The 17,677-nt window shown below is 44.3% G+C and overlaps 1 protein-coding gene across 3 annotated transcripts in view; it reads right to left on the reverse strand.

Moving 5' to 3' along the window:
• The window catches only part of NTRK2 (neurotrophic receptor tyrosine kinase 2), a gene marked incomplete at its 3' end in the record, with an annotated part of 298,722 nt that overhangs the window by 125,824 nt on the left and 155,221 nt on the right, over positions 1 to 17,677 (reverse strand). For 2 of the 3 annotated variants that reach the window (XM_080922546.1, XM_080922545.1), the window contains one exon: positions 3,481 to 3,669. In XM_080922546.1, coding sequence (XP_080778672.1) covers positions 3,481 to 3,669 — 189 coding nt within the window. Of the gene's footprint in view, positions 1 to 3,480; positions 3,670 to 9,523; positions 9,572 to 17,677 lie in introns of all 3 variants that reach the window. The other variant, XM_080922544.1, reaches the window with a different exon arrangement.

Consider the following 17,677-nt stretch of genomic DNA (forward strand, 5'->3'; position numbering starts at 1 on the left):
CTCAATGTTCTTTATGCTGCATTTGATCATGTAATAGTCCAACTCGGCCTCCCTAGTGAGTTTCACTGCAGTCATGGAGCAAGCCTCCCACCTCCACCAACCCACTAGTTACTACACCATGGAAGTACCACATGAAGCCAATGGGTACTTAAAATACTGGAATACACTGCCTAGAATGGACTCTTACACTTCAATGAAAGGAAGCATTTCTCTCGGTGATACAAAAGGTGGAGTCAACACTCAACATCGTTGGCCACAGCATTCACCTTCAGGAAAGATCTGTCATCATAACAGTGTTTGGTCCAAGCTTGTGATAAATCAGACAATGGTGGTGATGCACAGCCTAGTGATATTTGCCTTAAGACCATGAGGGAAATGCTAGTCTAGATTTAGAACCTTTGTAATATATATGCATCTTTTGGAAAGAGTCCTCTTCAAGGTGTTATTAAATAGAAGTTGATTCACTTAGGATATTCAATAAAAATCACCCATTTAAAACTAGTCTCTCAGAATCTTACAGGCCTCAAACAAGATATACCCCTACATGTCCAGTTTATGTGCATGAGCTTTGAAATAGCTCAATTGGGATGATTGTGACTTGTCAAAGAAGATTTCATAAACCTGATTTTTCTAAATTAAATTGCCTAATACTTCATTAAAGTATATCCAGTAAAGACAGCATGTACACAAGTTTGGTAGAAATGAAACCAGTGAAAACGGACAGTGAAGAGTTTTGTTACAAAACCATTGGTAACTAATACTTCAGCAATCGATAGCTACATCTGGTGAACATCTGGCTGATGTCAGAGACACACTATGTCCTGTGCTATGTCATGATTAACAGGTTGAGTTGCTGCTCTCCCAGAGTTAAAGTCGAACTTAAGTAGGACCACAGAGACACACAGCCAAATGTGGCCATGATCAGCCCAGGACAACAGAGGCAGTGGGCAAACTGGAATGAAGCAGGTCCTGTATGTGGGGTGGGGGAAGGTAAATCTTCTTTTGTTCCTGTTCCTTTGATAACATATTCATGGGAGATCTGTAATTTTTTAAAAACTCTTTTCAAAACTCATCAAAGACAGTATTTGAGGAAAAAAGGAGTTTCAGATTGTGTAAGGTAAGACTTGTCTGAGAGCACTGGAAGGGTGGAGGGCTCAGGGAGACCTCGTAATGAAGGAGAAGCCAGAGAGACTTGGTGATGCGCCATAGCCCAGGCCAGAGGCTGGAAGCTAAGGAGAAGCTATTCCTTCCATGTGTGTGGGTGGTACATCATAGCAAAGCCACAAAACCAAAAGACCTCCAGAAACAACCAAAATCTCTTCTGAAATCCCCATGGATTCTCTGTTGAGGAGATGACTTTTGCAAACTTCCTCTCGGGACTCTGAGGGAATTCATTCAGTGGGTCACAAACTCTGCAGCCGTCCACCCACTTCTTCCTCACAAGCACCTTCCCCGTAAATAAAGGAAGTATTTTTTCTTTTAAAAAAGATTTTCTTTATTGTTTGAGATTATAACATAATTTATATCATTCCCCCTGTCCTCCATAGAAGCTGTCCCAAATACCCACCCTTGGCTCTCTTTCAAATTTATGGCCTCTTTTTTCATTAATCATTATTATAAACAATTTGTTACACACACACACACACACACACACACAGGTCTATAACAGTCTGTGTGAAAATAGAAAGGTGATAGATAGATAGATGATAGATATATACATACCTATATAGATAATAGATGATCTATAAATACATAGATACGTTGATAGATATAGACAAACAGACAGGTGATAGAGGTATATTCCTAAATATATACAACCTGCAGTTTGTATGTTACTTGTATGTATGTTTTCAGGGCTGACCGTTTGATATGGGATAATCAATTCATATGCTCTTCCCCAGCGGAGACTATTTCTCCCATTCTAGCATTCCTTTAGTTGCCTGTGGTTCTCGGGGTGAACACTGAGCTCTTTGTGATTTCCCCCATCCACATTAGTGTGTCTGTTGCTTTTGCTCATTTGTTCTTTTTGGACACTTTGGAGCAAAAGTCTCTGCTTGATGATTCAGCCTTACTTCTCCATTAATATGGTAAGCAAACTTTACTTTAGTTTTTGTCAACTCCATTATCCAGCCTTGGGCTGCTAGGAGTACTACACAGCCTACTCTTCATGGAGAAGGTGGTATCAAAATAAGATCTTCCTAAGGGAAAATCCCCAGATCCTCTTACAGCAGTATCTTGCTTTTTCTTCATATTTCATGTTCAAATATCCCTGGCGATGCCAAACTCCACCAAAAATGCCTAATTCTAAACAATATTTCCTCTTCCCTTGGTTATACCATAGTTATTTGACTTAAGAACACCATGAATTTGAAGCACACTTAATGCTCAAGGAGTTTACTAATCTTTAAGCATCCTTGTAAGCTTCATGTCATATAACAAACTCAGTTAAAATGAGTTTTAAAAATGACCAGGGTCCGATCTCACACATCACAAACTAATAATACTGTTATCTCTATTACTTGGTTCCAACTGTAATCTTAAATGTGCCTTGAGATAAATGCAAACAAATAGAAGGAAGAGACAAATGTTTCTTGTAAGCAGAGACGTCATTGCTAAGCCTTCTCATCCAATGAGTTTTCAACAAGATACCAGTCTTTAAACCTAACTTTACAGTTGTTCCCCTTAATCCTCAAGAGAGTGCAGTGAAGCAGAAAGAGGACAGCCACCTCACAAGTGCCACAGAGCCCCTGGATCAAGACCATGTGATGTCCTAACCCCCAAGGGCTCTTGTTCATATATGAGAGAAGGCCCGTATTCTAATGGAGAAAGCCTGTGTGTTCATTTGAATTTTTGCCTGCTCTTAAGGTCTTGCTCCATGTTTTATATCTGGTCAGTAGCTCAGAAGACAGGAGAATGGGTCCGACCTTGCCAGTAAAGGCTGCTGGGCTCACACAATTATTAAAAGTAAAAGTCTCTTTCCTTCTTAAACCCACACTACTTGGTTTAACTGTTGTGACATCACGAGGCCCCACGATGCTAGAAATTAGGAGTGAGAAAAGTGCACAGAACTACCCCCAAATCAATACCACCTGTATGAAACAAAGAGCCCTCCTGGCTTCCTAGAATTTGTGCTTTAATTGCTTTCAGTGAGCCAGATTCGAGTTACATCAATTGCCTGTCAACCGTAAATGATGTATGTACATTCTAATGACACTTCTGCTGTTTGTCTCTGTTCTTCTCCACAAAGCATGCTTGATGACAGATGATCATGGAAAATAGATTCCAAGAGAACTCCATATCTGCCCCAGTTCTCAGACCAGCCGGAGACAAACCCCGAGAATTCCCTTAAGTGACAAATGAAAGAGTCTACCCTAGAGGCCAAAGAGCACACACATCCTCAAAGATGTGAGGCTCTGATAAACATGATCACTGAGAAGCTATGCAGCTAATGGGTCAATACATGTGAACAGCGGTACTTACATGTGTCTGGCTTCAGCTGACTGTTGGTGATGCCAAAGTACTGGGGGTTTTCAATAACAGGTATCTTGGTCATTCCAATAATGACAGCATCGGGACCGCCCTCTGAGGAAGATGGAGTGTTACTTCCATTGGAGATGTGGTGGAGGGGGCTGGCGGAGTCATCGTCATTGCTGATGACTGACGCTGGACCTAGAGTTGGAAGAAGCACAGGCATTCTGTAACCTAATGGCTTCCGTTGGACTTTAATTCACACAAAGCTCCAAATGTGCAATTTCGGTGGGTTTTGGTATGTTCACCGTGTTTCAATTATTACTACAATCTCATTTTAAGATATTTCCCATGACCTGGTTAGTATTTAATCTCCCATTTTCCTTGCTCCCAGTCCCAGACATCCACAAATTTACTTTTCTACTCTGAGTTTTGGCATTCCACACAAGTGCAGCCAATGTAATTTGTGACTTTCACTTGGCATCATGTTTAAAAGAGTTCATCTCTAGTAAAAAGACAAGGCATCAAAGTGGAGGGATGGGGTTGCCATCCCACAGTAAAAAACTCTGACCCAGAATTGTTCCTGTCTGAAATAAAGGAACAAAAATGGAAAGGATCCTGAGGAAAGGAGGTTCAGTGACAGGCCCAAATAGGGATCCAACTCAAGGGGAGGCCCTAAGGCCGGACACTATTACTGATGCTTACAAACGGACCTAGCATGACCACCCTCCGAAAGGTCCAACAGGCAGCTGAATGAGTCAGATGCAGATATTTACACCCAACCAATGGACAGAAGCTGCTGATCCCTGTAGATGAATTAGGGGAAAGCTGGAAGAAGCTGGGGAGGAGGGCGACTCTGTAAGAGGACCAGCAGTCTCAAGTAACCTGAATCCCCGGGATCTCTCAGACATGAATCACAATACATCAGCTGATGTGATGCCCCCAACACATATACAGCAGAGGACAACCTGGTCTAGACTGAGTCAGACAAGATGCACCTAACCCTCAAGAGACTTGGGGCCCCAGGGAGTGGAGAGGTGCGGTGGGGTGGAGTGGGGGGGTGGGGGTGGGGGTAGAGGTGGGGACATCTTCTTGGAGACATGGGAGGAGGTGTGGGATGTGGAGGATGGACCAGTAGGGGGGTAAAGTCTGAACTGTAAAAAAAAAAAAAGGAAGATTAAATAATATATAGGAGGTTAACTCTCTCTCTCTCTCTCTCTCTCTCTCTCTCTCTCTCTCTCTCTCTCTCTCTCTCTCTCTCTCTCTCTCTCTCTCTCTCTGCCATGTGTCAACATTTTCTTTCCACTGTTGAATGATCCTAAACTGTACAAACACATCACAGACTGTTTACCTGACCCTCTGCTTATTGAAGGACTTGAGACTCTTTGGTTAACTTATAAGAATATTGCTTCGAACACACACATACACATTTTTTGTGGGGCACGCACGTTTCCACTGCACTTGTGTGAGACTGGTTCTAGGAGAGACCTGTGCTTGACATTTTGAGGGTCCGCCAAAATGGCTTACAAAGTGGGTTGTACAATGTTGTTAGTCAATTACCAGCAACATATGAGGGTCCCAGTTTCTTTATTCTCATGTTCTGTAACTGCACCTGTGGCTCCCAAGACCCTAGGTCATATGCACACCTTAGGAGCTCCCTGTCACTGAACTCCTGGCACACACTTGGGACACCTGTTTCTCTGGGGGATAATAGTGGTGTGGCAGATGTGGAGATCTGAGTTTCCTAACCTCACATGTTTACTCACCTTTGTGCTTCTGCCTCTGCTCACAGCGGGGGACTGTGCTGGAGAGTCCCCAGCTGTTATTTTATGAGACTGGAGTGAGGCTAGGAATGAAAATGCCTTAGCTTAAAAGTGCTTCACATGCAGTAGTGGACAGGGTCTTCGACATTACTGAGTTCCCTTTATACCATAGCAATAGCTCAGTGTTTTTCATACAAGTGTTAATTATTTTTTTAATTCAGTGCCTCAGGATCCACACCCCTATATCTACCCCCACTACTTTTTGTCCAACCAATATATTCACTGACGACCCGAGTTAACCAAAGTGTGTTCACAAAGATGAAAACACAGAAGACCCAAGAACTCTGAATGCCGAATGGGTAGGCACCTCACAAGTGGAAGCTGAGTCTTCTAGATGCAGATTGTGAGTGTGTGGGAAGTGTACAAAGTGAGCACCTGGTCCCCAGGAAGGAAGAGAGCCAGGAAGGAAGAGAGCCAGGGCGGAGTCAGGCAGAGTGAGCGGGAAGAACGAACACCCCAAGGCACAGGCTTGCTAAGGAAGAGAGGTTTGTGCTGCTTTTCTGGCCAAGGGTGTGTGTTTACAACCCCCACCCCAGCATGCATCAGTATGTCCTTGTCTTCTCCACTTTCTCCTCATCCTTAATTACTTCCAAGTAAAGCAATTACAAAAACAAAGGTTGTTTTGTAAGAGTCTGATACAGTCTGAGTCCCTATTCAATATAATGATAATCCACCCACCAAACTCCAAGATCCATTTCCCTTCCTATGGGGATTATTATGGTTTGTAGTGATGACAATTGGACAATCCTCAGCTAGTTTGTGTCTTAAACATGGTATGCTGGGGAGGGGAGGACCTACTGCTATTACTGGTAATTTTTTATGCAGCTTCTCAATGGGAGTCCATTTAAGTTGTGTTTAATAATACACTCTGGCTTGATGCTGCAAACATGTCCTCACACAGCCAACTTAGAAGCCATGCAACAGTCAAAGCCAAGGCAAGCCTGCTGGTTGGCTATGCTCGCCTTGTGTCTTGCTCATCTGTGTTCGCAAACAGTGGATGTGCTGCCAAGAATAGCTGTAAGGACGCGTTCTTACTAATATCCCCAGCCGTCTCTGTTTTGTGATCTGCTTTCTGACAAGACTCGCTCACTCAGCTTCTAGCCAGTGATGGAAATGGAGATGTGTCATGCTTTGCTGGGCACTGTCAGTAAGGCTTTCCTGTCGCTGAGTCTCTTGCTGGGTCCCCAGAGCAGCTGTTCCCTTCTGTAAGGTGACCGGCTACCAAAGCTTGCTGCTACCTTCAGAACTCCCATGGGAGGTGCAGTCAAGGCCACATATTTCTCAAAAGATTCTAGGCTCCACCTCGACCCCCCCAGAGATGGAGAAGTCATCATCATCAAATACTCCATGTGTTGTGACAAAACTCCTCCTGGAGCCTCAGCCATAATTAGAAACACGTTGACTTTGCTTACTCTCCGGCCCCAGTTTGACGGGGAGAGTCAAAGCAATGCTGTGAGTTTTGAGTAGAAGACAGTGGAGACTTCTCCAAGAAGCTGAGGCACTCATCAAAGCACCCTCTTTATCCCCCATATAACTTAGTTCCACAGGATGAGAGCCAAAGACATGGCGCTCATGCACACAGAAGAGCCTGAATTCCAACCTCAGCTGCTAGAGAGCGAGAGAAAGTCACCTTTGACAAATGGAGTATCCCAAACCTCAACAATTCATCAGAGGAATATTAATGCAACAGCTGTTCCCTTCATTGGTGACTATTCCAAAGCCTGGAAGACTGATACGGCTGCCGAGGTTGTGGGAATTAAAACCGTTTTTCCCCCCTACGAACATTTTAATATAACAGAACGCAAAGCAAAGTCGGGAGGGGAGAAAAGCTCCCGATGGGGACAATGGCTGTCTATATAATTTGACAGCAGGCTGTGCGTGTCTTATGATTTGTGTCTTTGTGTGTCTGTGCACGTGGCTGAGCAGACATCACAAAGGAGACAGAAGTCAGAGGCACATCACAGCTTGTTACAAGAAACTCATGAGAACTTGAAAACTGTATTATAATATTAACACGGAGCTTCAGATTGCTGGGAGTAAATTTTGAGGTAGTTAGCTCTAATTACAAGGCTGATAAACAGGAGGTAGAGTACATGGAAACATTTTAGCTAATTTTTATTTCAAGATGAAGAATTGTAAAAAGAAGTACAGGGAGACAACTTTAGCCTCATCAGAGCTACATGATCGCATATCGTATATATTTGATTTTTAGATGTCTCTAAGTCTAACTGAACATATTTTCCAGTGATTAAAATGGCCATCTGGGAAATAAGTTTACTTCTCAGTTCCAACAATGCCTTCAGAGGAAGGAGGGATTCCTACTCTTCAGCAACTGAATGCATTGCCTGGGCTCTCTCTTTTCTGTGGGGTGGCACTTTGGCCCCTGGGGGCTGCTGCTCAGTCTCTAGATGTGCAATGGCAACCAGTTCAACATAGGCCACGTCCTCAGTCACCTCCCCATGTGTCTTCCCTATCCAACTGTCCTATCACTCAAAGGCCAGAGGATTCGGGAGAGCATGGACATCTGGGGCCTGTAGGTTTCCTGCAATCAGCCAGTCCTTGAACTGCCCCCTCTACCTTCCTGGTTCCTCGCCATAGAAACAATAAGAAAGGCCCTTTCCCTCATCTCCTTGCTGCTTTGACCTCCTGGCTGACTGTGGGGTGGGGTGGGGCACTTGCCCTGCACAGCCACACACCATAATGTCACATGTTTCATAAGCTGTCTTCATGGTGGTCCTGTCTCCTGAACTGTTGGCTTCAGCATACTTGATGGGTACAACAAAAGCCTCTGATGGGCTATGCCTGGGACATTCTAAAGAGCAATCCATGTTGCAACTTAAGAGGATGAAACACAATTTTGGATCTCTCTGAGCATCCTTCTGAGGTTAAAGGTGTCTTGAAAGTGTTGATGGGGTACAGTGTTTAGCTGTTTCTGGGAAGGAAGATAGCATCATCCAGTACTGTAGAGACAGGATGGATGGCTCACTTTCCTCTGCACTCACGTCCCTGTAATAGGAGGAGCCCAGTGGACCACACGAGAAGGAAAAACTGTAATGTCTCTGGCTATTTCTGAAATGTGCCTGTTGGGCGTTTCCTATAGCCCCGTGGTCCTGGCGTTCCAACTGGTGCCCCAACTAGGTCTCCTGTCTAAGTCTACCATTTGGTAGATGGTTTGCATTAGAATCTGTGAGGCTAAGTGAAGCATGACTTTTCCCCCCCTCCAGGATTTTTTCAGGAAGGTCTGTCTTGGTCTAAGCTCTTTTCTGGGGTCATATGTGGATCACCAGACAGACACTGTATAGACTGACTACCCAAAGTCTCATGTCAAAAGGTAAAGGAGACAGGCTTCCTTAATTGACTGGACCAAGCAAACACAGGACAATGGCTCACAAATGGTGGCTCCCTTCTGAATATCTACTACTTTGAAGTTCTACCCAAAGCCAGCTTTGCTATGAAAGGACCAACCACCACAGAGTCTGCCAACGATGGCCAAATCTCAGAAAGCCAGAGGAACAATACAAAAAAACGATCTTTTCAATCTGCCTACCCAACCTCCACTCTTTGTCTTTGTAGCCACAAAAAAGCCCCAGGCAGAGTGGATGGAGTCCTGAGAGATCACACCTGACTTGCGTCCTAATGATGAGCAACAAACACCATTTGCATTCCCTGCGCGGTACACGCTTTGCTTTTCAATTGTCTGAGCTTGGTTTGAATGCAGGGAACAGAAAGCAATCAGGCACAAATCACAGTGTCTGGATGTGGAAGTCTGTTTCTGAGGGGGGAAAAATACCATCATAAATGAACAGCTACTTCGCCAGCTCAGAATCCTACTGTGCCATAACCCCCAGAACAAAGTTAAGAGCTAAACTTGCCCAAGCTTGCCGCTCAGCCAACGGTGCACGGAATGGATGCACTTCTAGCCTGTGTCTTAAACCTTCAAAGCTCATCAGTGCCAAAACAGAGACATCTGTTGACATGCCCATCGGATTAAAAAAAAAAAAAAAAAAAAAAAAAAAGTCAGCTTCAAACCTGCTTATGGTACACTGTTTGCAAAAGTAATGCCTTTTGTAGGAATTTTTTTAAAGGTGCGTCTTTTCCTTCAACCAATCGGAAACTGGGAAGTGAGAAACAAAGACCAATGAGAAGAGAGGAAAGGAACCTGGGTGTGTTCTGCGCGCCAAGCACGCCAAGCGACTGAGCCCAGTAAAGCCAGAGGAGGAGCAACTACTTACCCACACCTTGTCTTGACTTTACTTTCCCAATTCCAAACCATGAGACATCTGAAAGCCACAACAAAACATAAAATAAACGTCGAAGGAGAAGTGGAAACGGGAGACAATCAGCCGCCCTTAGTCACGGGACACAGTAACGCCCCCTCCCCTACGCACACAAAAATTTTCAAAAGTAAAAACCACTGGAGATCGAGATTTCCTCTCAGACACCTAGAAGCTAGGTTTCAGATTTCTGTTCAAACATTTGCCATTCGTCCGGAGAACATGGACGCTCGAATCGGGTAAGAGACAACAACCTGTCTTCCGAGCCTCCTATTAAATCATCTACCAAGACAACCCGTTGGGGGTGAAGACACACTATGAATTTGAAGAATGTGCCCCAGCTCCACAGCCGTGTGGAGAAAGATGAGAGAAAACAGTTCTTATCTGAAGCCGAGAGACAACAAACTGCAATGCAAGAGTCACACAAACTTTCAGAGGCTTGGGAAGGTACCGCCATGGCTGGAGTAGCCCAGGTGCCTTAGGGGACCACCGGGTTCCAAGCAAGCGCTTACTGTAGAACAGAAAAATCTAGCTGATAATAGTTATTTCACTACTTAGTTTATTGAGATGCAGGAAAGGAACCCCGGGGGCCTTAAGGAAGGACTAAGCTAAGGCTTGAGCAAAAAGCTGACCTTTGAAAAGGGTTGATGGCCTTCATCTAAATACTTCCTCACAGGTCTTACAACCTGTGAAAGCTTGGCCTCCGCGTAAAGCCCAATAGAGATTTTTTGCCCAGTGCATAGCTTCACCTGTTAGCACGAGGCCGACCCAACAGTGTCATCCCTTTGGAGTTACCATGCAATTGTTTCTTTGCGGGTTCTGAGGATCAAACACAGGGTTTCCCACAGGCTAGGCAAGTGTTCCACTACCCAACTACCTACTCTGCCTCTGGATATTTGTTTGACTTATCTTTTTTTTTTAATAAAATAACAAGCTGTATTTTTTTCAGGACTTTCTTTTTATTTGAGTAATTCTTCATTTACCTTTCTTTTCCACAGAGAACCCATTAAAGGTCAACATTCGTCTCTCCCTGACTGTTCATGTCAGATTCTCTCTATTCGTTAATTGACAATCAACATGGCGGGACTGACCCGAGGTGCTCTTCCCCCTTTCAAACATCCTTGCATTAGGGCAAATCCTGTTGATAGACTTGCTCCTGAGATCCCAGGCTTGGTCAGAAGCACTTTGAGATGTATCAAGTCTCACTTTTAGCAACAGTGTCTAGCTGAGCTCCAGCCCAGAGTGCAAGCTAGGAGTCACCCCTGCTTCCCCTTTGCCCTTCACACAGCTCCGCCATACTAGCAGAGCCTTGGCCTTCTATGTCCTCCCACCTGCACCCCTGAAACCATCCTCTCAGATGCTGCTGCCTTGTGTGGTTGCATCAAACACACCACACATAAGAAAAGTATAGGAATGCCTCTTCTGCAGCCTGAGCAATAATCCCAGTGCCCACCTCTCTTTGGCCATCTTCCCTGGATTACAAAACCTTCTGAAAGTTACTCACAGGGAGTCAGACTCCAAGAGGTCACCCCCCACTGTAGTGACAAGACAGGGGATTGTTCTGAGAATCTATCTTTCTTTTGTCTTTTAAAGTTGCCTTTTCCATAGCCAGAGTCACCAAAATTCACCAAATTTTGGAATATTTTAATTCCTTGTTTTGTACAGAGTCAAATATCATTAGTAGTTGTTAATCTAACCATCAGAGCAGAGACTTCAAAGAGTAATAGTTTCAGGATTTGCCACAAGGGGCTTTTGGCAGAAAGAGAGCCAGCCGTCTGAGAAGTACTTCAGTGTGGGTGGGACTGAGGAGGAGAAGCCACTCCACCCTAGAGGAGAGATGAAGGCTCAGGAAACACAGTTCAGGATTCTACAGCACAGACCAGAACAAGCTGAGCGCAGAGTGGAACACAGATTCTCCCAACTTCAGAGGTCCGCGTAAGCTGTTTCTGAACTCGCAGTCCTGTTAAGGCAATTTGCATTTGGTAGATGCCACACATCGGATTTTGGACGTGGCTTCTTTCCTTCACAGGAGACATTTCAATAGCAGGAGAAGATGCTGGTCCTACCAATTAGGGGGACATGAACACCATGGGGGTTCTGTAGAGCACTGCCCTTCCAACATATTTGGACATTAGACTTGACACAAGACAAAAGTGTCAGCAATCTCAAGCCAGGAAGATACAGGATCAGTTAAAGTGTCAGCAGTCTCAGGCCAGGAAGAGAATGGATCAGGTAATCTCAGACAGGATGTCTTGGCTGCAGGATGGAATCAGAGTTATGGGAGAGAGAGACAAAGAGCCAGAGACTGGCCTAGAGGTTTGAAGGGAAATGTGGGCTTGAGAAATCATAACCTGACCTGGTTAGGGGCACTGAAGAGGAGAGGGTGGAGGTAAGGAACCAGAGACCAACTGCAAGTTGAGGGGGTCTGGGGAGGGAATCACAGTTTCCAATTTGAAGACATTGTGGGATTTGCTGGTACTGTTCTTATGGTCTTGACGGAACCTAGGACAGAAACAACTTTACAGCTCTACATGGGAGCTTATTAGACACAAATCCCAGATCAGAAGCTGGGGCAAAAATCCCTACTTTGGTGTCTTGGAGGAAATAAGAGGAGACTTCTTTAGTCTCAAGGATTTGTGTGTGTGTGTCCACAGGGTTCTTGCATATTCAAAGGTTTGGTCTTTGGAGTAAAGCTACTGAAGGTAGTGGTGCCATTACGAGGTGGAGCCTAATGCTAGATCTTAGGGTCCTTTGTGAGAATGCCCTTCAAAGAATGTGGGGCCCCAGGATTATTACTGGCTACCAAAGGGTGAGCAGTTTTGTTCAGACATAATCTCTTGATGGGATACACTGAGCAACGCCCACCCACAGGCCACTGAAGATGGAGCCATGGAGAGGTGAGTGGAGAATGTCATGGGCATAGGCTATGAGTCACAGTCAACCTGTTCTAAATGGATCACTCAGGAACTTTGTAGGAGAGACAAAAAGATGAGTAACAAATCCATAGGGTATCAGGATGCTCTGGAGCCCAGAGCAGTCAAATGCTAACATCCTGGTCCTTAGGGTCTGGAGAAGGGAGGTGGGGCCGAGTAGAACCTACACACTGCATATATATATATATATATATATATATATATATATATATATATATATGTGTGTGTGTGTGTGTGTGTGTGTGTGTGTGTGTGTGTGTGTGTGTGTATGTATGTATGTATGTATAAATGTATGTATATTCACAAACACAAACAAGAGTACATGGCTGCTGCCAAATCTGGACAAGTGTATTCCTGATGTGCTGATAGCCACAGTCACAATGAAAAAGAGAATACAAGTTCTCTTTTTTAATTCACTATGCATTCTGACCGCTGCCCTCCTCCTGGTCCCCCCTCCCATAATCCCTCCCCCTGAGAATATAAGCTTTGGGGCCTCTGAGGCCAGAGAAGTGCAAGAGCCTCAGCAAGATGGAGCGGCTGCCACTCCCCCAGAAGCTCTCCCAGCCAACTCCTCCTCTTTGATGGACTGAAGCAGTAATCTTAAAACAAAAGGAACCTTCTCCCTTTCTTGTGGTGGCTCACCCATGGGGACTGGGACTTTTCCAGCTTCCTTTTATTTTCTGTTCTGTGAAACATTTTATTCACAGCAGAATGAAGGGCCTCCTCAAAAGCGAATGTGGGTACAGTCACCATAAAGGCTTTGTCCCTTTTGGATTCTATTAAGAAATTAACCAGTTAAGCCCTAATGATGTTGGGAAAAGCTGACCAGAGAGTGGAAAAATAACACATCAACACATCAGCAACTCTGAGACAGAACAGAAAGTAAAGGGCAGAAAGGATTTGTTCTCCAAACATCTCTCCAAAGAAACAGGATTTGGGAGTTGAAAGGGGAGTATTCATAACCAAAGCGCAAGTCAGAGAAAGGAGCCAGAAACGGGCAAATGGATGAAACCTGACCATCCCTGTAGATCCTAGCCCCACAAGGCCTCAGCATCGGCTTTCCAGTGGCTCTGACCTCAAGCTACCCCAGTTTCTGGATTACCTTTTATATTTCAGAAAAATCACATTTGTATGTGAGGAGAAAAATCACTAGTTTCCAGACCTTATAACTCCACAGAAACTAAAATTTGTAAATGTTATCTCCCCATTCCTCATCCCCAAGAACAACACACCCACCACTGTGTGGAGGGGGCAGGGATGGACACACTACTCTACAGCAGAACCGCCCCCCTTCTCTACTTCCTGAGGCTTGCCTTCTCCCAGAGGGCACGTGAAGGAGGCAGCTCCAGGCTGCTTTCCCTCAGGAGGGTACTGAATACAGTGCAGGCATCTCAAGGAGCATGAGCTGACTACTGCCCACTGGGAGGAGGAAAGGTGGGGTAAAGGGTCACCTTGCTGACAGTTTCTTTTCTGGCTGAAATCAACTCACTAGTAGCTGGTTTCTAATTAACTCCATTTCCTCCAGCCTCTGAAGAACGAACGTAGCTCAGGGCTAGGTTTCCACCTCAGCTCCACCTTGTCTTGTACTTGTGAACATAGATGCACAGAGTCTCATCGTAGCCTAGGAGAGGGCTTGGGTCAGGTTGAGCTGATTCTGAATGTCATGGTGTAAAGAGGACTTCCTCCCCATCAGCCCTCACTGGCACTCTCTTCCCCTAAACTTCTGATTTCATCATTCCCACTGTTCTCTAAGGAAAATAGCAGTAAACAGTTCTTAGACCGGAAGACATGGCTCAGTAGCTAAGAACATTGGCTGCTCTTCTGGAAGACCTGGGTTCAATTCCGGCACCCACGTGGCAGCTCGCAAACTTGAATGTCAGGGGATCTGACATCTTCTGGTCTCCACAGAGACCTACATACACATAGGGCACACACATATATACAGGCAAATCATCTATACACATAAAATTTCTCTGTGACAAAGAGTTATAGTTGAAACCCTTAGAGTCAATTTTTTTTTATTCCTACCCCTTAGACTACATTTCCCAGATGCCTTTGCAGTTTGTTGCAGCTCTAGAATCCATTTCTAGCCAGTGTAACACCCGGCCACACAAAGTCCTCACATTTGCCACCTACCCTATTTGCCCTCAATCTGTCCAGAATGCGGAAGACATGGGCAAACTAGGTTCTTAAGGCTTGAGGATCACAATTGGGATGATCCAAGGAAGAACTACATGTGAATGTGGACAAACAGGATACAGCTTAAAGCTTTCGGGGAACAATATCTCTCTCTCTCTCTCTCTCTCTCTCTCTCTCTCTCTCTCACACACACACACACACACACACACACACACACACATTTTGTATCCTTGTGCAAGAATCAAACTATCATGTTTGATCCATTTTCAGCTCTGGGCATTCTTTAAAGTGTTAAGAGTTAAGGCACATGGACCAAGAGAGATGCACATGTATAAGAAGAGACACATGTATGCACATGTGCACATGTATCGACTCCGTGCCTCCTCGAGAGTACCCAGGCCTCACACTCAAAATATTATGTCTGTTCACATCTGTGCTGTTCTGGAGATGAAGCATGTGTGTGTCCCTGTGGTACAAGTGACTTCTCACTGCAACATACTAACAACCACTAGCATACAGAAAAGGACTAGCAATAGAGATAACCAGGCAGGCCTTCTGGGTTTGTACTTTATATTGGTCCTCTGCTGGGCTGGGTGCTGAGAACTGCTAGGTTTTCTTTATTTTCTGTTCCTTAGGAGACCTTCTGACTCAGCCTCTCTGCTCCCTCTGGCCACCAGCTGTCTCCTTCCCACAGTACTTCTAACATTTCAAGTAGAATCTCTTACTTCAACCCTTTGACAGCTACTTGCAATTTTGTAAGTGTCTGACTGTCACTCTGGGGTGATGTGATTTGCCTACCTGCCATCGCTTTTCAAATTTCAGATGAATGAGTCGGTAGGGGCCACTCAGTGCTGTTTGCACCCTATTCTCTTCTCTCTCTCTCTCTCTCTCTCTCTCTCTCTCTCTCTCTCCCTCTCTCTCTCTCTCTCTCTCTCTCTCTCTCTCCCTCCCTCTCTCTCTCATAAGATTTATTTATTTAATGCATATAAATATGCTGTCACTGTCTCAGACACCTCAGAAGAGGGCACCAGATCCCATTACAGATGGTTGTGAGCTAGCATGTGGGTGCTGGGAATTGAACTCAGGACCTCTGGAAGAGCAGTTGGTGCTCTTAACCACTGAGCCGTCTCTCCAGCCCTTGCACCCTATTCTTATCTATTTGTATTCAACTGCCAGGCCACATATCACACCCCACCCCTTCACTTCAGTCTGAGTCCCCCGAGCCTGGCTCCACCCACTCACAGTCTACTTCTTGTCCTCATTTGGAGACTTGAATAACGATAGAGCCAGGACCTCAGAGTCAGAACTCAAAGTGCAGAAACTAAGACTTTCCCCTCCAGCTACTATTGACTGGGGACCTCTACCAGAGAGAAAGTCTCTGTGCAGAAAGTCTCTGTGAGCTTGCAGCAGGACACTGTGGGCAGCTACAGGTTAGCCCACTATGCTCCCAAGCATGGCATTTGAAATGGCCCCAAATAGGCATCACTGATTTTTTTTTTTTTTTTTTTTTTGAGCACCAGCCTCACCGCTGGGGAGGAACCACAGGCATGATGTCATGTTCAGGCTGAATAATAGCCCAAATCCAAGCACATTAAAAGTAATGAATCAAAGTGCCTTCAGGCGGTGTGTGTGCAATGTTAAAGGATGGAAAAATAAATTCTGTGTTTGGAATTGCATTCCATCTCCAAGACGTCTCATTATGCATGCACAAATTGAAAAATTGAGAAAAAAATTTCAACATCTAAGACAGTGAGCATTTTGGAACATGATGATCAGCTTGTGCCGGGAGGGTGACTAGGACCCTGAGAATCTATACCATACCAAACCATAGCACAGCATTCTATACCATACCTTACCATACTATACCATGCCATTCTATGCCACACCTTATCATACCATACTGTACCATACCATACCATGCCATTCTATACCATACCTTATCATACCATACTGTACCATACCATACCATACCATAACCATACTATGCCATTCTATACCATACCTTACCATACTATACCATGCCATTCTATGCCACACCTTATCATACAATACTGTACCATACCATACCATGCCATTCTATACCATACCTTATCATACCATACTGTACCATACCATACCATACCATAACCATACTATGCCATTCTATACCATACCTTACCATACTATACCATGCCATTCTATACCATACCTTATCATACCATACTGTACCATACCATACCATACCATACCATAACCATACTATGCCATTCTATACCATACCTTACCATACTATACCATGCCATTCTATGCCACACCTTATCATACCATACTGTACCATACCATACCATGCCATTCTATACCATACCTTATCATACCATACTGTACCATACCATACCATAACCATACTATGCCATTCTATACCATACCTTACCATACTATACCATGCCATTCTATGCCATACCTTATCATACCATACTGTACCATACTATACCATACCATATTATGCCATTCTATACCATACCTCACCATACCATACCGAACCATACCATACTATACCATAATCATACCGTGCCATTCTATACCATACCATAGTATACGAAGCCTGCTTGTGTAGTTCACCACTCACTCCAGAACTGCCATGCTCTTGAGCACGATGAACACAACAATGGTTTTTAATACACAACAATATCAATTATTAAAAGTATAAGAAAATGCCAATGCATAAATTACAAACCCAACTGAAACCCACTGTGCTTTGCTAATACTGTGACTTCCTTATTTACCGTAGACCTACAAAGGGATTTGAATACACCACAGCCTCTTGTCTGAACCTGTAGGTCCTGCACCTGAGGATTCAACCAGTCACCAGATGAATATATATATATATATATATATATATATATATATATGTGTGTGTGTGTGTGTGTGTGTGTGTGTGTGTGTGTGTGTGTGTTGTGTGTATGTATGTGTATATGTATATATAATATGTGTGTATATGTATATGTATGTGTATGTGTATGTATGTGTATGTGTATGTATATGTATGTGTATATGTATATAT

This window comes from Micromys minutus (assembly GCF_963924665.1).
Source record: "Micromys minutus genome assembly, chromosome: 1".
NCBI lineage: Eukaryota > Metazoa > Chordata > Mammalia > Rodentia > Muridae > Micromys > Micromys minutus.